Source organism: Bactrocera oleae, chromosome 3 (assembly GCF_042242935.1).
Source record: "Bactrocera oleae isolate idBacOlea1 chromosome 3, idBacOlea1, whole genome shotgun sequence".
Taxonomy (NCBI): Eukaryota; Metazoa; Arthropoda; class Insecta; order Diptera; family Tephritidae; genus Bactrocera; species Bactrocera oleae.
The window spans coordinates 80,579,694-80,599,445 of record NC_091537.1 but is presented as its reverse complement, the minus strand read 5'-3'; the positions used below and the strand labels follow the sequence as shown (position 1 = coordinate 80,599,445).

Here is a 19,752-nt window from a genome sequence, read left to right as displayed (position 1 = left end):
TCTATTAGCGTTTCCTCTTAAAACAACTTCCAAATAAGTTTTGTTTTAAACTTCTTTAGAAACTAACATCCAACGAAGCCTTAATCTTGGTTCCGTCATCTTCTCAAATCGTAAATTACTGTTCTACCCTAAGAAGATCCCGTTGAAAACGAATTCAACCAATCCTTAAATTTTGTTTTATAATATTTGGTTTTTCGGCTTTCTCCAAAGTTAATTTTAAGTTAAATTTCTTCGTATTAAATTGTTTGGATAGTGAAAAAGTGGTTGCGTTAACGTAGAATGTACATAGAGTACCTTTTTTAAGCGGACACCAGCATATATGAAGCGCTTAACAGTCCGCATATACGTTAAATTCAACATTACTCTGATGCTATATTTTTAATAATATTATTTTATAATTTATAAAAAATTCTTCATTTAAAAGCTGCTCTCTTGCTTTATAAGCTTTAAAACGTATCCCAGTATATTATATATGAAGTTCATGTGCGTTTGATTTACAAGTTCTGCTACTTTTGAACTCTGCTCTCTTGTCAAAAGAAAAAAAATCTTTTGCATATTAGTAAGCTGAATACAACACTGGTCAATGTGAGAATGTTTCATTGAAGTCCCCTAATTCTCTCTTCACAAAATAAATTTCATTTGTAACAGCTCTCTTTAAGTGCTGAGCACCATATTTTCGTTATAAAAAGTAGTAGGAGACAATAATTTGGCTACGAGGTTTCATTTCTATAAATCGATAGAGTGATACTTCATAAGAAAAGGGATGAGGAAAATTCTCTAGATCTCAATATAATCATTCTCTCTCTGTATTACAGTCTAAAAAATTGAAATTGTAGGTGTTTTTAAATCCTTAACTGTTCTTATTATAATTAAATCTTTAACTCGTTGACATTCATCAAAGAAACTGTTTATGAAATAACGAAGCTACAAACACAAATTGTTGGGGTTGTGCACAAGTTAGAGTTTAATTTTTTAACTTTTTCCATTATAATTTTGTTTCCTTTAATTATCTTACTTCATATGATGCTTTAAGTCTCTGACAAACCTTAAGAAATACTAAGCTGATATTACCTAGGTATTAAAATGCAAATTGAAAGTTATGGCAATTTCACTACAAAAGCAATAATCACGATTACAGCGACATATAGCTAGTAAAGGCGTAGCAACAGCTTTTTTTATACAATAGCTAATATTATATGGTATATATAATACTTTGTAAGTCAAAATCGCCGTAAATCGCTTCTTAAATAGGAGACGATTTTCTTGCAAGCATTCAGTAAGTAATTTCTATAGTGAATATTTTATTAAAAACTATTCAATGGTTTTTGAGCTAAATTTCAAGCCGCAAATACCTAACTATATTCTATATGTATATATAGGGTGCAATGCTTTAAAAATATTATTTAATTTTTTAAGCTTTTCTTGTTTAAATAAATTCAAATTAAATAACTGCAAGTTATTACACGATGCTAGCAATTTTTATAATATTTCTATTTAAACTTCATTAACTGTTACCATGAGTTGCAGATATATTTATTTTAATAATTTTTTATTTATTTTGCGATTTGATTTAAAATGTTTTAAGGCAGGGGGACTTGAAAGCTCGAAGTAATAAAAATAATAATGTTAAATTTTTTCATACAAATATTTATACATAACTATCTACAGCAACAAAAAAAAATACACATGCATAAAAATTGTAATTAAATCCAACGAGCTTTGTTCCATTTTATGAAATGACAATGGTGAAGTGACGTTAGGACAATAATATATAGCAATGCATATGTATTTGTGTATGAACTTAAACTATTTGCAATTAAGAGCGCTTGAAATACACTTTATAGCACACATATATATAATAATAAAATGATAAAAGCGAGACAAGTGCATGTAGCAAATAGATAACATGGCAATTGCAATTAACTAGGGCCTGAAATAAAAAAAACAAAAACGAAGCGGGTAGTATGTGCAAAATTTACAAAAATGTATATACAAACACAGCGACTATATGCAATTAATAGAAAAATGTACAGTTAATTTAAATATTTTTTGTTGAAGTGAAAGCAGTAAAAAAGTTGCTTTTTGGGTTGCGTGTTAAATCGAATTATAAATATGTATTTATAATTATTGCATTTTTTTGCAACAATATGTAACTTAATGTTATAGCAATAACCACAAAAATACAAAGTATGGAATATATATTTATACATATATTTAGTTGGTGGTACATACAGTTAAGGTGCATTTCAAAAACTTTTTCCAATCAAATGGAAATTTTATGCGTACGTTTACTAAAGTGTATTTTTTCGTAATTAATTTCAATACCTTGTAGCGTAAAATGCAAAAAATTCATTTGTGATTGCGCCAAAAAATATGCAATTTGTGCCAATGTAACGAGTAATTTTTTTTTTCTTTTGAATATTTAAAACAACAGAAAAGTCAATAAAAAAAAAAACAACAGAAATTGTAAGAAAAAAAAATTATGGTAAAAAAAAAAATATTACATAATTATAAGTTAATTTATTAAATCAAAAGTCAACTATAAAAAATTATACATATTTGTATTAAAATGATTGCCACAAGCGTTGTGCTATTTAACGCAAGTGTGTTGCAACATCAATTTTTTTCTTAATAATATTTTCAAATCATAAACAGTTAATTGTTAAAGTTAATAGACAGTTATTTGCAGATTTATTATGATGAAAATGCGAGTTAAATAACTTTTTATTTATATGCTGCAACGCGCCAATAAATTGCATTGACAATGCAATAGCCAAAAAATAACACAAATGTATCAAAATGTCTGCACAAATTCCAATTCACTTCGCTGTAAAAATAAGTATTTTGCTACAATAAAAATTTGTGTGAATAGGCTTTTTTTAACTTGCGTAAAAACTGATAAATATTTTGAAAAAAAAGTTTGACAAAATAAATTATTTAAAAAATAATTTTAAAACGTTCTTGGAAAATTAAAATTTGCTTAATAAATTTAATTAAATATGTATACATATATATATTTTTAATTGAATAGTCAAAAAAAAAAAAAAAATTAAAATTAAATTTTTTTTAAATACGATAAAAAAAACATAAAAAAGTTTTAAAAAAATATTTAGTTCCAAAATTATTATACGTTGGAATTCTTAGTAACGGCGAAAAGTCGGATATTTTTCCTAGATTGGTATAACCTTTGTTTATGTTCGTGTGAAGTTTTATCTCTATATATATGTCAATTAGTGTGTAATTGGCAGCTGTTTGTTTACGACGCGAAAAGTTTGGCGATTTTTGCCATGGAATCTTTGAAATTGTTGCAGAAAGGTTTTCGGGAGCCTACTTTATCACAAACACAAGTATTTGAGTGGCACAAAGCATTCAGTGACGGTCGTGAAGTCATCGAAAATTTGCTTCATGCGAGTTCTCCATCCAACTCTGTTAATGTCGTTAACATAGAAAAAGTTAAAGAAACAGTGTTTGAAAATCATGGAGTTGTCATCAGAAAGATAGGAGAGGTTCTCAAAATCTCTTATGAAACAGCGTTTCAATGCTAAACTCATACCAAAACCCCTGAATCATCTGCAAAACGATGTCAAATAGAAGTCGTAAAAGAGCTGCAACGTAGCTGAGGACCCTACATTCAGCAAACGCATCATTACTGGTATGAGACGTGGGATTTTTTTATAAATATGACGTTGGAGCTATACAACAAACTTGCGAATGGCGCTCCAAAAAGGAGCCGAAACCCAAAAAACCAAAAGCCGTCGAAGGTACTGAAGTCCATGTATGGAAAATTGGATTAGATTATTTTCTCAAAGGAAAGCGATAAAAAAACTTATATTAAAATATTTGAAATATTGTTTTTTTTGGTCAGTCCGGGTCAAAGCTTATCAGCTGATAACAGTAATTTCACGTCATTTACATTGCCTTTAAAACTTTTGAGTGCGCGTCTTTCAGATCCTACATCTAATATTATAGTTTAATTATGTACTTTGAAAATGTATTTTTGGTTTTCTGAATTTTTTTATGGGCGACAGTTTTCCTTCATACCATATATTTTTTTAAAATGACCATTAATTTTTCAGAGTGACATTAGTTCACTAAATAACTCTTTGAAAGTCCACTTAAACTTACTCAACTAACACCCTACTCCTTGCGGTTCTATCCTGAATTGTCACTTTGAAAATCCGGTTATGATAATGTCGATGACAACCCCTAATTTCTGGTCATTAAACTAAGTTTGCTTTGGCACTACAGCAACAGCAACACAAGTTGATGATTAGCAATATAACGCAAACTACAATATATGTATGCAGATATATCTAGAACAGTTATTAGCCAATACCTAAATTGTTCGCTATTATTATTTTTTCTCTCTCACAATACGCTAGTCTGACGTATTGAAGCTTGAATTTGCTCTCTTTGGTCATTAAATTAGGTTAAACCAGTTATCCTAGGGACAAATAAGAGTTCTTCGATCATAATTGGGCAATACTCTCTTCTTTACTCCAATTAGAAATATTTTGAAAGAGCTAATACGGTATCATTGTGGTGGTGTGCAATATCTCTCACTTTTCGTAGATCTATATATATTTATGTATAGAGGTGCGCTAGATGTAGAACAGCATGCTGTTTCCTGAACTTTTTGTACTATTTTTACAGTTGCAATTGAAAGATATTTATATTTAAACGTTAATATTTTGGAAAACAATTTTACTATTAGGTTCAATGTTTGTTCTTTAAAATATGAACGAACCCTTAGCTACTGCACATACAACTTATATAAATTCCTGATTAATTCTACAATTTTTTTCGAATATCCTTGCCGTGATCTCAAATCAAAAAAATTTAAAATTTTAAATATTTGAAAAAAATATTGAAACTAATTTTTAACAAAAAAATTTAAGCAAAAAATATTAATAAAATTAAAATTCATTATTTGCAGTTGAAAAAAGATCAGTTTAACAAATCAGCACATAAAAAAAAATTGAAAAACTACAAATAAATTATATATTTAATATTATTATTTTTATGATTATGTGGTTATATTAAATATGAATTGGGTTATATATAGATATAGATATGTATATATGTGATTATTATTCATGTTTATGACGTTGACATCAAAAATTCGGTTGTCAGCGCGCCATCCAAACACTGAAATGCCTATAAAAAGATAATTAACAAGGGAAAAATTTGTTCAAAACTTTTTTTTTTTCCAAAAATGTATTGCCGCATTTGGTAACGTCGAGACAAAATTCAAAAATGTCAACAGTTCATTAGTAAATTAAGATGCAGTAAATGAGAAAGTGAGCTAAAAAATTGTGTTTGATTTGATTTGTGTGTTTTGTATGATAATGTTATATAAAAAATTTATAATTAATTAAAAAAATATATAAAATCATTAATTTAAATCAATTTAAATGCGGAAATATTGTGTATAACACAAATAATTAGAAATTGGCTATTCAGTAGATCCAAACTAAAATTGCGATATTCATTGGACAATATTTTTGCTGCGATATTTTTTTTTTTTGGTTCAAACATATAAGAAATTTTAGTTGTTTCTTTACAAATTAGGTGTTTTGAAAATTATTTTTTTTGTGACTTTTTATTTTAAATTGAAATATTTAAAAAAAAAAAATGGAGCGAAAATATTTTTCTAGTGATAAATTTATTTTTTCGAAAATCAAAATTTTTTTATATTTTTTTTCAATAAACAGATAAGAACATTTTTTGTGTGCTAAATTATAAAAAATTTATGTTTAAGTATTCATAAAAAAATATTTTGCTTTAAAAATTTGTGAGCTTTTTGTTTTGTTAGAAATAAAAATTTACTAAAATATTTCATAAAACTAAATTTCTATGATAAAAAGAAGAATCTAATTTCTTTTTCACGCTAATGTAAGAAAAATCATTAAAAAATAAATAATTAAATGAAAAAATATATATCTTTAAAAATATTTAATATTTATTTAAAATACCTCAGTAGAAGTAAAAAGTTTTTATATAAAATAATATTTATATATGCATGTGTTATAAATATTGAAAATAATATTTTCCATTAATGTTTAAAAAAAAAATATTTGTAACACAAAATTTCTGCATTAAAAATTTTCTCGAATTGTGTTTGAAACTCATAAAAAATGTTAGACTGCACTACAAATTATAATTTTTTTTCTTGAAAATTAAAATATAAAATAAAAAAAAAACACTTAAACGAGCAACGCTCGCTTAACTATACATACCATCTTCGTGTGTGCGCACAATGATCGGATGCGAGCGCGGCCCATCGCCCACTGAGGTGCCGGCCAGCGTCCAGATCTTGTACTCGGTCCAACGCTTCAACTCATCCAAAACGATGTGTGTCTTATTCAAGGTTGTTATCGTCGCTTCGCTATCGGCACGGCCCACCTCGACGAAGAAGACCTTGTAGTAGATGATGCGACCGTTGGCACGCTCCACGGGCGGTGGTAGCCATGAGACGGATATTGTGGTGGGGCTGGTGGCCATTGCGGTGATATTGCGCGGCGGTGCACCTGGTACTAAGTGGAGGAAATCGGAACGGAATGGAATGGAACGTACAAGTTTGGTTTTCGGTTTTTTTTAATGCAGTTGTATTGTGGTGACATTTGTTTGCAATTTTTAAAATTTTTTTGAATATGTTTTTATATAAATTTTTTTTTTTAATTTTTTTAAATTATTAATTTTTTAATTTTTTTAAAATATTTTTTAATAATTTTTTAAATATTTTTTTATTATTATTTTTAAGTATATTTTAATTTTTTGGTGTAATACAATGGCATACATTTTTTTTAAAATTAATATGTTATTTGTTTGTGGGTGCGTGGCGTTGGTTGTGAGTTGAATGGTTGGTTGTTGTTGGTTTTTGTTGTGATAGCAGCCAAAATGTACATGTATTTTTTTGTTGTTTTTGCATGTAGTTTTTTTTTATATATAAAATATATTTGGTTTAATAAGATTAATATTTTATTTTGTGGTAAATTTTTGTTGTTTTTCCAGCATAAGAGTAACGCAAACGCAAAAACATGGATCGCAAAAGCAACGCAAAAGCAATGAAATGAAAAAGAAAAAATTTACATACAAATTAGCAAATCATATGTTAATAAAAAAGTAATTGTTATAAAATTTAATGCATAACACTTTAAATATAATAAAAGTAAAATAAAAATGCTTAAAAAACTTAAACTAAATATAAAAAAAAAATACATAAGTAATTCACCAATGGTTTATGCAAGTATCAACATTTTTAATATTTTTCGTAATTTTTGTTGATTGTTTTCAAATTTCATGAAATCTTGCTCTATTTTCTGTACGTAAAATTTTGCGCATATTTTTTGGTTCATTTTCATTTAAAACACTCTCATTTTAAATACATTTTTTTTAAGGGTTTCGACTCAATAAATTAAAAAGCGTTTAATTGCATTTAAATATATTTTTATATTAAAAATGCAAATTTTTATTATTAATATATTTTTTACATTTTAAGTGGTGCTAAAAAATTGTGCTTCTAAGCTATGAAACAATAAGTAGTGGGTTGAGTGGTTTTTTTTATGTCACACGCTTTTGCTTATGTGCTTTTTATGGTAGGGTGCTAAAAACACAGAACTTTTTTTTATTCAAATATTATTTTTCATCACTTAAACATTCAGGATTTAGTAAAGAAATAAATTCGTATTTCAGAAACATGCAGCACGCAAAATAGAAGAGAGAGAGAGCAAAAGAGTTGGTGCATTTTTTAAGTAAGTAAATGAAATCAATAAAACAGGGTGTTTGTAAATTTGATAAAGCAAGGCATTTGAAAACTCAAAAGCAATAAAAAAATTTGGTGTTAACGGTTAACTTTTTATATGTAGCAAAAGATATGAAAATTAAGATTTTTTGACTTGTGAAATTTACTGTACAATAGTTGGATTTAAAGGATATTTTTTATGAAACAAAAGTCTAATATTTTTTTAAAAATTATTTATTAAATATGCTGTTCTTTTTTTGCATAAACCATTTTGGAGAGAGTGTGGGGTACACAATTTTGGGCGAAAAACTAGCTACAAACTTAAAGTTCACTTAAATTTTTAAGTATTTTTTTATTAAGATTGTGGTTTAGGATATGGGGTAAGAATTATTTGTATATTTTTAACACATATTAAACGAAGGAAAAACACTTAAAATTTTTTAAAAAATACAATTTTACACTAAACACATGAAAAAATAAAATAATGTAAACGTATTGAACATATATAAAAGGTATAGTACAGAGTTGCATTTTTTTATAAATTATAAATTTTTTTATAAAATATAATAACAATTTTTGAAGTTGCTATTAACAGTAGCATAAAGCGGAGCGGAATTGAGGAATTTTTTTTTTTCAAACTTAAATTCAAAAAAAGTGCTACGCGATTATCGAATATTTTATAAAAAGCTAAAATCATAAAATAATTTTTTCTTTTTAGTTAAAAATAAATGAAAACTGCGATAGTTTCATTCCCTTTGTTTATATGCATATCATTTGATCTCTTCTAGAACGAAATATTAATTTTTAATCTTGTCATGAAGAGGAACAGTCATTCTTTTTAGAATCGTAGCCTTTATGAGATTGCACTTAGCTATCAGGTGATAAACCGAAAATTTAAATCTAAAACCTTGAGTGTTTTATTCGAAAGCTCAGAAAGCTTAAAGCTTAATGTTTATGAAGAAAGAAATGTCTCAAATTATTTTTCTTAATCTCTTCCTATGTTGAAATGCATATTTGCTGGATCGAATTGGAAATAAAGCAAATACTTATTTTACAAATATATAAACGGCGTTTATAACCTAAAACAAATATTGTATTGTATGGTATAAAGTAAGTCTGCAAATCAAAAATTTTGTTGAAAGAGCCTGAAATAACGTCAAAATGTTTATTTTTGTTAACAGCGTCAAATACTGGTATACATATTGAAGTTTGATCGCATTTGAAATCGCGAATATATATATAACTGCAAAAGCCTAAAATCGCAGCTTTCGCTCTGAAAACTCTTGCATATCGGCCCCAACTAAAAATCTTTAGTTACATATTCATCGTGTGGAAGATATTCACACTTATATGTTCTTATAAATGCAGAGGCTTAAAATCTCTATAAGCTCAGACAGCTTAAAAAAGCTTTTGTATATCGATTAAAACGAAAAAGCTTTTATCGAGCGGAAAATTTTCATACTAAAGTATTTTTATATTTGCAAAAGCTTTAGATCTCCATATGAGCTTTCGCTCGGAAAGCTTAAAAAAACGCTCTTCCATATTACAATAACTCCAAGCAAAACAGTTTTAGTCTTGGTGGTTGCGCTATGAAAGCTTAAACAAATTTTGCAAGCTTTGATATGGCGTATTATTAATATTTTTGATAGAATAAAGTCAAATTTTCTTGTAAGCGCAAAAATTTGTGCGAAACTTAGATGCATTTTTTACCAAAGATATGTTATTGTTACCAAAGTATCAAAGTTTTTTATACTAAACTTTGACAGCTCCATAAAAACTATTTAAACATCTAGATTGAATTATATGATTTTCGATTAATACGATTATCGCTTTGAACCACAGACTGCATTTCTGTAAGCTAAAAAGCTTCGATAGTTTTTCCCGCCGAATTAAAGGTAGCTTTAACTTTTTTTATCCCCAATTCCGCAAATTTGCACTACATAAGTACTACTATAAGCAAATAGAAATTACAAAAAATATCCGTAAGCTTAAAATATATAGCATAAATGACTTAATAATGTGTTAAACAAACTGTAAAACTTGCAGCGTCATCATTATCACAACAACTTTAACAAGCCATGCAACATTGAAAAAATGTAAAAGTTGGAAAAAATTTATGAAAATAATTGAACAAGCGGCTGACAGGCAAAAAAAGCAAATTGTATTTTTTAGCAAATTAAATTTTAAAATATGAAAAAAAGCTTTAATACTTTTGCGCACAGCTAATTAACTCAACAAATGCAAATAATGTATTAAAAAAATATAGCTGCAAGCAGTGAAAGAAGTCAATTTCCCAATAAAATGGGCATTGAACTTTGACCCTTACAAAATGCATATCAGCATATAGTACAAAAGCAACAAAAATGCAATATATAAATATAATTTCGGTAATTTATGGAAAATAACAATTAAATTAATTAATCCATAACTATGCGACCTATGAATTAATTGAAAAACAATTTTGCAAATGAAACAAAAGAGAAAAGTAAAAAAAAAACCATAATGCTTAACACATATGGAAAATAACAATTAAATTAATTAATCCATAACTATGCGACCTATGAATTAATTGAAAAACAATTTTGCAAATGAAACAAAAGAGAAAAGTAAAAAAAAAACCATAATGCTTAACACACGTTGTTGAACTCAACGATTTTGGTTTCACCTGTACAAGGAAGCTTTTAAAATAACATATAAAAAGTAATAGCATTTGCAATAAAATAACAATGTTGTGAAAAAAATAATTTATTGAAAAATCAACTTTATTAATGGAGCTGCTGATGTAAAAATATTTTACTTAATTATGAAATGTGTTAACGAGACTTTTTAGCTTCCATTTTTGCCATTAAAGCTATGTCCACAGGATTAAAATTAGCGTGAAATTTTTAAAATTAATTTTCACGTAGAACTTCTACCACTACTTTAGAAAACCAAGGCAATTATGGATAATTTTTTGTATTAAGAGTTAATTGATATACAAGAAAATGTAAAAAATTATACTGCTCGCTTTTGTTTCAAAATTGGCTCGCCAAGACACTTAGAAATTGAGCTTTTGTGTTTGAAGGAATGAAGCTACATTTTGAAACCACGTTCTTGCTGGAATTGAACAACAATGCCTAGATTGAACTTAGAGCCTCACAGTTTACTAAGTAATATTTATTACTTCTACGAACCGAAAGGTAAAGCTTGATAATTTTACTTTCAATTTCAAGATTGTCTCTGTAGTAATTTTTAACGTGATTACAATTTTTGGGGTTTCAAACTAGCAATACAGACAATTTTAGCGTCTGATGGTATGCTAATTTTTTTTTTAACGAGAAAACTAAACGCGAATAAGAAACTGTTATAGAAGCAATGTCTTAAGAAGAGTATTGCTCTATAGCGATTTTTGCTTCTGATATAGTAAATCGTCGTGTAGTGCACTTTAGTAAATGAGTTGCTTATGCCCAAGAAAAGCTCTAATTTAGCTACGTACAAATATGGCAACTAATATTCATATTGACCTTTCTTGTCTATTAGGTATTCTAAGGTTTGGCAAATGAGTTACTTAAGTTTTTATTAACTAATATCAGAAATAACCCGTTAACGAGTGATTATAATAATATTATATGTTTATACTGCGCTTAAACGTTTGTATCAGGTATGGTAAATAATGTTGGTGGTATCTTTTTGCATTTTCTGAGAAAATTTACCATAGTTATGTATATATTTTTCATACCATCAGGAAGTAGAGACTTCAACAAACACAAAGTCTACTGACTTTTTAGCAATATTTGGTATTATGACGTGAGAGTTTTTGATTTTGGTTTGGTTTTTTCGATTTGAAGTCGAAGTAAGGCTAACTTCTTAATATTTTAAACAAAAACAAAAAAACAATGTGTTTGGGACATACGAAGATAAGTTAACACCAAATTTCGTGAATGAAATTTTTTTGTACAAGATAAAAATAAAAAACCCAAAAATTTATATGTTTGAATTTTTTACATAAAATTTGAGGTTATGTGAAAAAGGTGTAAATAAAAATAAATTTTTATTACCTACAACTTCGCCATATAACTTTTTTCTTATAGGAATAGCAGTTTTGCCGGAAATCGAGCAAAATCGTTTTTAGCCCTTAAAAATTCAACCAGCTACGCCCCTTCCTTATACCGACTTCAGACCGCCCGTAAATTATATTTTCCTTTTAATTTTTGTTATTTGATCTTTCGTTTCTAAGGGGTTTTAATCAACTACGAATTTCTTTAGCTTTTTACCATTTTCAAAGGCTTCTGCATCGGCCTAAAGTTATACAAGTGAGATCATAACGAAAAAAAAACTTCAAATTTATTTATATCTGATGTTTATATTAATGCTGCATACTTTTAAGGGATATTATAGCGACATACTGAACAATAGTATTGCAAATTACATTTTAATTTTACCGTATTTGTTTTAGCGCCTAAATATATATATCCAACAATTCTAGAGCAGCTTTAACTTAAAAAAATGAGTAATTAAATTAAGTACTGTGCAAACAAAGCGTTAAGCTAAAGAAACACAATTTTTCTCCAAAATAACAAGCTTTAAATAAAATGTTAAAAAATAAAAATAAAACGAAGCATACATCTAGGCTGATTATGAAGCAATCGAATTCACAATCATATTTTATTTCATTTTCGGGTTGCTAAGTAACGCATGCAACAAATTTATAAGCATACAAGTCAACATAATACTCATAAAATACATTTGCAAATACAAATATCAAAAAAAGTAAGAAAGAAAGGACACATTGAATTAAAAGAAAATATATATATAGCATAAGTGGGTGCGAGTGGGTGCTGCTTTTTGTGCTGGTGCAAGTGCTGGTGTTTTCAAATTTGCATTAAAATATTTTGCATATAAATTTGTGGTATATATAAATATTTATTAATTTTTTTGTTTTTGGTTTTTTGCATAATATAGTACATACGAAATTTGTTGCAAATTGTTGAGTGAAAATTAATTCTATATATTTTGTGCAACATTCTTGCATTTTTGCTTGTTGTCGTTGTTCAGCGCTTCGCTTTGTGCTCAATTTATAGACATGCATGCATTTTTATTTCATTTAAATAATTTTTGGAGACTTACTACAATTGCTTTTTGCTTAGCTTAAGTGTTGGTGCTGAAATAATTCACATGATTTTCACACAACCACACTCTCACACATACACAATTTGCTCACTGAAAACTGGATAAATTGAAAGTTAAATGAATTACAAATGAATTGTGAAAGAAAATGCTAAATAAATGTAATATTTGTGCTAAACTGTAAATACACGAAAATTATTTGAATTCGGTTTAGAAACTTTTGTTTGAATTGTTTTCATGTAATTTCCAATATAAGTATTTACGTGGGCGTGTGTATTGCATAGTTGTGAGTTTGTGATACTACGGTTATTCAGTGATTTTGAGTGTGCGTAGAATTGGAAAAATAAATTTAAAAAATTGCTGTGATTTGATTTGTATAACTAAGTTTTAATTTACTTAGGATTTTATTATTATTATTTATAATTAGAATTCTTTCAAATAGATGTAAAAGTTTTTTGTATAAGAGTATATAGAGTAAAAAATTATTATTTTATTCTCTGAATAGAATATATTAAGCTTGTAACTCCCAGAAAGAAACGTCGGAGATCCTACAAAGTGTAGTATATGTAAATGATCTTGCCGAACTGAGTGGATTTACCATATCCGTCTGTCACAAACTCTGTCTGTTAATACTCGATAAAGTCCCTGAGCTTTTGAGATATCGATTTGAAATTTTTTTAAACGTCATTTTCTTCCCAAGAAGCCGCTCATTTGTCGGAAACGCCGACTGCCATGCAAACTGAACGATCAAAATCAAGTTCTTGCATTGAAAATTTTTTTATGTGACAAAATATCTTCACGAAATTTGGCATGAATTAGTGCACAAGAACAAGTGGTACAATTTTCGAATAACTTTGTTGAGATCGGACCATTACAGCATACAAATTGACCAATCAAAATCAAGTTAAAGCTCTTTTTATACCCTTTTATGATATACAAAATGCACCTGGAAAAGCTATAATAGCTTCGGCGAGCCAAATTCAACATTTTTTCTTATTTTATTATTATTACTGATTTAGTTCAGTTAAATTTAAAAGTAAATCAAGAAAATCTATACCATTCTGATCAAAATTTAACCAGATTTAATTAGCTGGTTTTTAATACGGAAAAGTTTCTAAAAATCTGCAGCGGTCAACTATATCTAGAATACTATAAGCATATCTAGAGATTGTATGAAAGATTTGTCAGAAGATTAGTCCATCTGCCTCTTCCAACGACGAAAAACCTCAATCAAGAAATTGTGTTTAAACATAGTCTTGTTAGCATAAGACAAATGGGAGCGGTTGTCAGACTAGAAGTCGTGTTATTATCAAGGAGAAAGAAAATGTTATTTTTTATGTCGAATCAATAAATTTTTAGTTAAAGTTTTTGGCTTTTGACGTGAATGCCATATTTTTTGCCCCAACAACAACAGCATTAGAGAAATACGAAACCTTCTATTTTAGGTCAACTAAACACAATTTTATGTCAAGTTTTTGAAATCTGGCGTGGTCGTGAAATTTTGTTTGGAAAAAGATCGTCGAAAAAGTGATTACGCAGCCATTTTCTTTGTAAGAATTGGCTCTTTTAGATGTATTCCTTTTCCAAAAAATGAAATATGTGCTCAGAGAAACGCACCATGAACATGAAGACCATCAAAGGAGTTTCATTAACGGAACTAGGAGCCACCTCAGCAGCTGGGTTAATCAAGTTGATTGAATTATAAAAAAAAAAATCTTTACAAAATTGTAGTTGAAGTTGGCAACAATAAAACAAAAGCTCTCTCTACTCGTAGCGGTTTATTTAAATGATTTACGACCGCTGCTACCAAGTTTTATCAGCATAAGATTTAAGTAGTTTACTATGTGTAAGTTAAAATTTCAAAGTTATCAAATTAATTATCAAAAGTGTAAGAAATTAATGCCGCTTATGTACGTATGTATGCATATGTATGTATATATGTTATAAGCAAAATGTTGTTATACTATATAATTATTAATGAATTTATATATTCATTTATGTAAGTATTTACATATGTTTAATAAATAAGTATATTTTGATATATTAGTAGTTTTATGTTACATATACTCATTGATTCGGTATATAGTATGTATGTTTGTACAATATGTATGCCCGCATATGTTTATGTACATGGATGTTTCTAAATAAATAATGAAATATATAAGTGTATATAAAATAATTATATTATTACTATTTTATAAATAAATAATATCTAAAATTATGACAGACAATAACTTAAATAAAAATTCATAATCTAGTAACATAAATATTTTTTAAAAATAGATTACTTTTTTCTAAAATATTTTTTTTTACATATGGTATAAATCAGTTAAAGGATAAGAGTATTGAAAATTTTAAAAAATTGAAAAACATTTTATCGAAAAAATTATATATTTCTAACAAAAAACATAGTATTCAAATACGTACATGTATTTAAATAAAGTCCAGCATAATTTTCATATGTACATACACACACTCATAATCATTTTTTCAACACGCACAGTTTGCCACCAATTATTTGCTTTATATTACCTTCTTTTCCACGCAGGCTTTAGTACGCAACTCAAGTATTGTGGTTGTTGTTTTTAATAAATATTTATGCTTTTTTATTTTTAAATAAGGAAGGACATTCTAAGGATGGGTTTGGGTATTCAAACAATTTTTTTACACTACGGGAGCAACTTTGCATACTTTTAGGATGCCTCTGTTTCATTTAAGCTAGTATTTTCTAAAATGTGTGTATACATGTTTCATAACTCGATATTCGTGGACCAGCACACATTTCTCAATTTCCAAAAATACGGCTACTCCAGCGCAATATCTCGTTGTTTGCATAAAAACACACATTTTATGCATATTTATATACGTATTAGTATTTTGTTCTTAAATATTATTAGTTTGCGTAATTATTGCATACTGATATATAAGGCGTATATTTTTTCTACTACAATATTTCGGTTATTAGTTTATTTTCGTTTTTGTTGCCATATTGTAGCTGGGTGAAAAATGTAAAAAATCTACTTACCATATTGTTTCGTACGGACGGGTATTGGGGGTGTTGTTGCACCTTCGCCGCGCTGCGAACGCGCCGCCAACCATATATAATACAGGGTATCAGGATAGAGACCATCAAGCGTATAGGATTCAGTATTCGAAATGCGCCTTAAGTAGATAATGTGGAAAAGTTGAGTTAATTTTTTGGTATTTTATAAAAGTGAATATTTTCAGTTAAGGAAATTAAATATTATTAAATTTTTAGATTTAAATATATTCAAAAAGAGAAAATTCATAAATAGTTCTTCAACTGTAGGATATTAAGTATTAAAATGCCTTAAAGGAATTTTTGTATTTATCCATCCGAAGAGTAGGGAGTAAGTTACAATTTACTCTTTTAAATTTTCCAAAAAAAAATTATTACAACATTTTTCATTTTAAAATTTCATGCCACGAAAACTTTCATATATGATTTCTTTCAGGAAATGTTTTGATTGCTTATTTGTCATATCGAAAAAATAATTACCGCTTTTTTCATTTTTACACAATACAAAAAATTTGTAATAAAGAGAATTTTTTGGAATTTTTAAAAATATATTTCAAATACATTTCATATATTTTTCAGTAAAAAAATCAATATTTGGAGAATGTTTTTTTTTAATATGTAACTTGTAAAGTACTTTCAGATGTAATTTTTTTCGAGAAATTTTCGTATTATGTTTTTTTCACATACCGAACAGTTTCAGTTTCTTAATTTCTACAAAATACAAAGAATTTTGAATAAAGGGATGTTTTTGGACTTTTTTTGATGTACGGAAACTTTCAAATGAATTTCTTATATATCGGAATATTTTTCATCAATTTTCTATTTTATCTAAGAATAAAAATTTTTGATTGAAATATCTAAACTTTTGCCGAACACTTATACGTTGAAAATATAAAGATTTTTTCGAAATTTTTTTGCGTCTTCTGGATAATTTTATTAAACATTTTCTACTTTTTTGTAATATTTACCATTAACATGCGTTTAAGTTTTTCACAGAATAGAAACTAATTAAGATGCCTAAATTTTTGTTCAAAACTAAAAGATTTAAACATAGGGAAATTCAAAATAGTTTGTAGCTAAGGAACATTTTATATGAAAAATTTTGGATTTATTTTTGATTACATTTTTTAACTTTTCTCAAAATAAAAAAAAATTTCCTTAATGGACTTTGAAAGTCTTTTTGGTCTCAGTAATAATAGCTATAAATACGGGGGTTTTTTTAAAAAAAATTGTATTTTAAAGCATATTTGATTTAACTTTTATTGTTTATCAAATATTTCAATATGCCTTTTAACTAAGCATAAAACCCTTATTTTGCAATGTCTTAATTTTCGTTTAGTACTAAAAACTTGAAATACCGGGAAATTTTTGAATTTTCTTGGTCAATTAAAGAAATTTTCACCTTGGATTGAGTTTGGTTAGTCTGAAGTTAACTTTAACTCACTGTTAATATTCTGAAATACGGGGATATTTTTCAAAACTTTATGGAACAAGTTTTCTTAAGTGTAGAAGACTTCTTAACACAGTTTTGTATATTTATGAAAACTATAGATATGGATAGAGTTATGCACCGCGAAAAACTAAAACTTATTTGGAAATGTCTTAGTTTACGTTCAATATTAAAAAATTTAAATACGGGGAAACTTTTGATTTTTTTTTGTAATTTAAAGAAATTTTCAATTTAAATTGAATTATTTAGTTTGAAGTTAATTTGAACTCACAAGTAATACCTTGAAATACGGGGATATTTTTAAAAAACTTTACGAAATATTTTTTTTTATTGTAGCATACAGCCTAAGACATTTTGATACATGTTTGAATATAATAACTTATTTTGAAATGTCTTAATTTTCGTTCAATACTAAAAAATTACATATTTACAATAATAAAAAATTTTTAACTTCAGTTGATTTTAGTTAGTTTGAAGTTAGTTTTAACTCACTGTTAATATTTTGAAATACGGGGATATTTTAAAAACTTTATATGAAATTTTTTTTTAATTCTAGGATAATTTTTAATAAATTTTGGTATATTTTTGAAAATAATAACATATTTTAATATTTATTAATTTTCGAAATTTTGAAATATGCAAAAATTTTTGTACTTTTTTGGAGCTAGGGGAAGCTTGAAGTATTTTTTTATTGTCAGGATATCCTTTGTCTATGGATCAAAAAATTTTCCTAGGTTCCGGAAATTCAGCGCCCTACACCACTTTAAGTACACTGGAATATTTTCGAAACTTTTTTGTAGCAACCTAGGTAATTGAATTACATCAATAACGCTTCCAGCCAACTTAGTTGCTAATGCCAACTGATTTTATCAATAATGCGTACACATTTCAATTTATTGGCAAGATTTCAATCAACTATTACATTGCGCAAATATATGTACATACGCACACTACAAAACTTTGCGAATATTGGCAAATGGAAATCAATATGCACGTGGCAATTGTGGATATGAATCAATATTTTGTTAGATAGTGTGCGGGTTGTAATTGAATGGGCGAAATATTAGTGCCAATATCCTGTCTGCATATATTTGTATGGGTAAGTGTGTATGTGTGTGTGTTTGTGTTATACTCACTTGTGATGATCCTGATTTGCATATGTGTCATTCCAGTATAATTCGTAGTGCACGATATTCTCACTGGAATGTGTCGGTTTCGACCATTGCAATGTGACTGCGGTCTCGCCGATATCGGTGGCCCGGAAATTACTAGGCTGTGAAGGGACACCTGTCACAACAAATTCATGCGTACGTATTTGTGTTGTTTTTTGTCGTCGTCGTCGTCGTTGTTGTTGTTGTTGTTGTTGTTGTAGCATTGTTGATAGTGTTGGTTGTGATTATAAGTTTGTTGGTGGTATCACCATCAATGCCATCATCAGAGTTATCAAGATTATCAACATTGGCAACGTCATCATTGCCGGTTCGTTAGTTGATGGGTTGGATATCAGCGGTGCGTGTCGTCAATATTTATGCCAGTCAAACGGAAATTGCACAGACAGCCATGAAAAGGGAATCATGCGCATGCGAGTGGGTATCGATGTGGGAGAAAAAGGAGTAGAAAAAATTATTGAATAAAATATTTTATAATTCCAGAAACTATTTACAAATATATATTAAAAATCATATATATGTAGGTATATACCGCTTGTTTAGTACTATAAGCACATATACTACAAGTATAAATAAACCACAACATATTTACTGTTCGCATGACCGTAAAAATTCTGAATTTATATGCTGGGGAAATCATATATGTGCCTGAGTTGGAGCAAAGAGAATCTTTCAAAATAATCAAATGAAACAAATAGCAAATTTAATTGAATTCCCGTTAGTTGAGCGGAAATTTGATAAATCAAAGGATTTCCGCAAAGGATTTTGCGGCATTGGATTATATTTTCATTTTCGACGCTTCAATAACCAAACTATGAAAAAAAATTTGAAAATATACATAAAATATGGAAATATTATCAGCACCTGTGTAGGTATATTTTTGTAATGACAAATAAATGTAAAATTTTGGTAAATTCGGCAGTGTAAGCTGCCCAGCGAAATTTCAGAGATTATGAATTGTACGCTCAAAAATGTTCTTTTAATTATACATACATACATATATACACAGCAGGTGTGTGAAAAATTATTGTAATAATGCATTTATTATTTTATAGAATTTAAATTCTCAGTTAATAACTATATTTTTTTTAACTCGACTAACAACTGACTGATAAATGTTCATTAGTTAATCAGCTCAATAATTTTAGACACCACAATATCATATTTCCGGACAATTTAAACGAATTTTTTATATGTTTCGCAAATTCCATTTTGTTCCTATACATATTTTTTTGATAAAATA

The 19,752-nt window shown here is 27.7% G+C and overlaps 1 protein-coding gene across 14 annotated transcripts in view; it reads right to left on the bottom strand.

Moving 5' to 3' along the window:
• Window positions 1–19,752, bottom strand: part of Lar (tyrosine-protein phosphatase Lar) — a 781,775-nt gene that overhangs the window by 30,691 nt on the left and 731,332 nt on the right. For 11 of the 14 annotated variants that reach the window (XM_070107010.1, XM_070107011.1, XM_070107015.1 and 8 more), the window contains 3 exons: window positions 18,477–18,627; window positions 15,876–16,012; window positions 6,240–6,536 (listed from right to left, as the gene is read on the bottom strand). In XM_070107010.1, the coding sequence (XP_069963111.1) occupies window positions 6,240–6,536; window positions 15,876–16,012; window positions 18,477–18,627 (585 nt within the window). The remainder of the gene's footprint in view (window positions 1–6,239; window positions 6,537–15,875; window positions 16,013–18,476; window positions 18,628–19,752) is intronic. The other 3 variants (XM_070107018.1, XM_070107020.1, XM_070107019.1) reach the window with 1 other exon arrangement.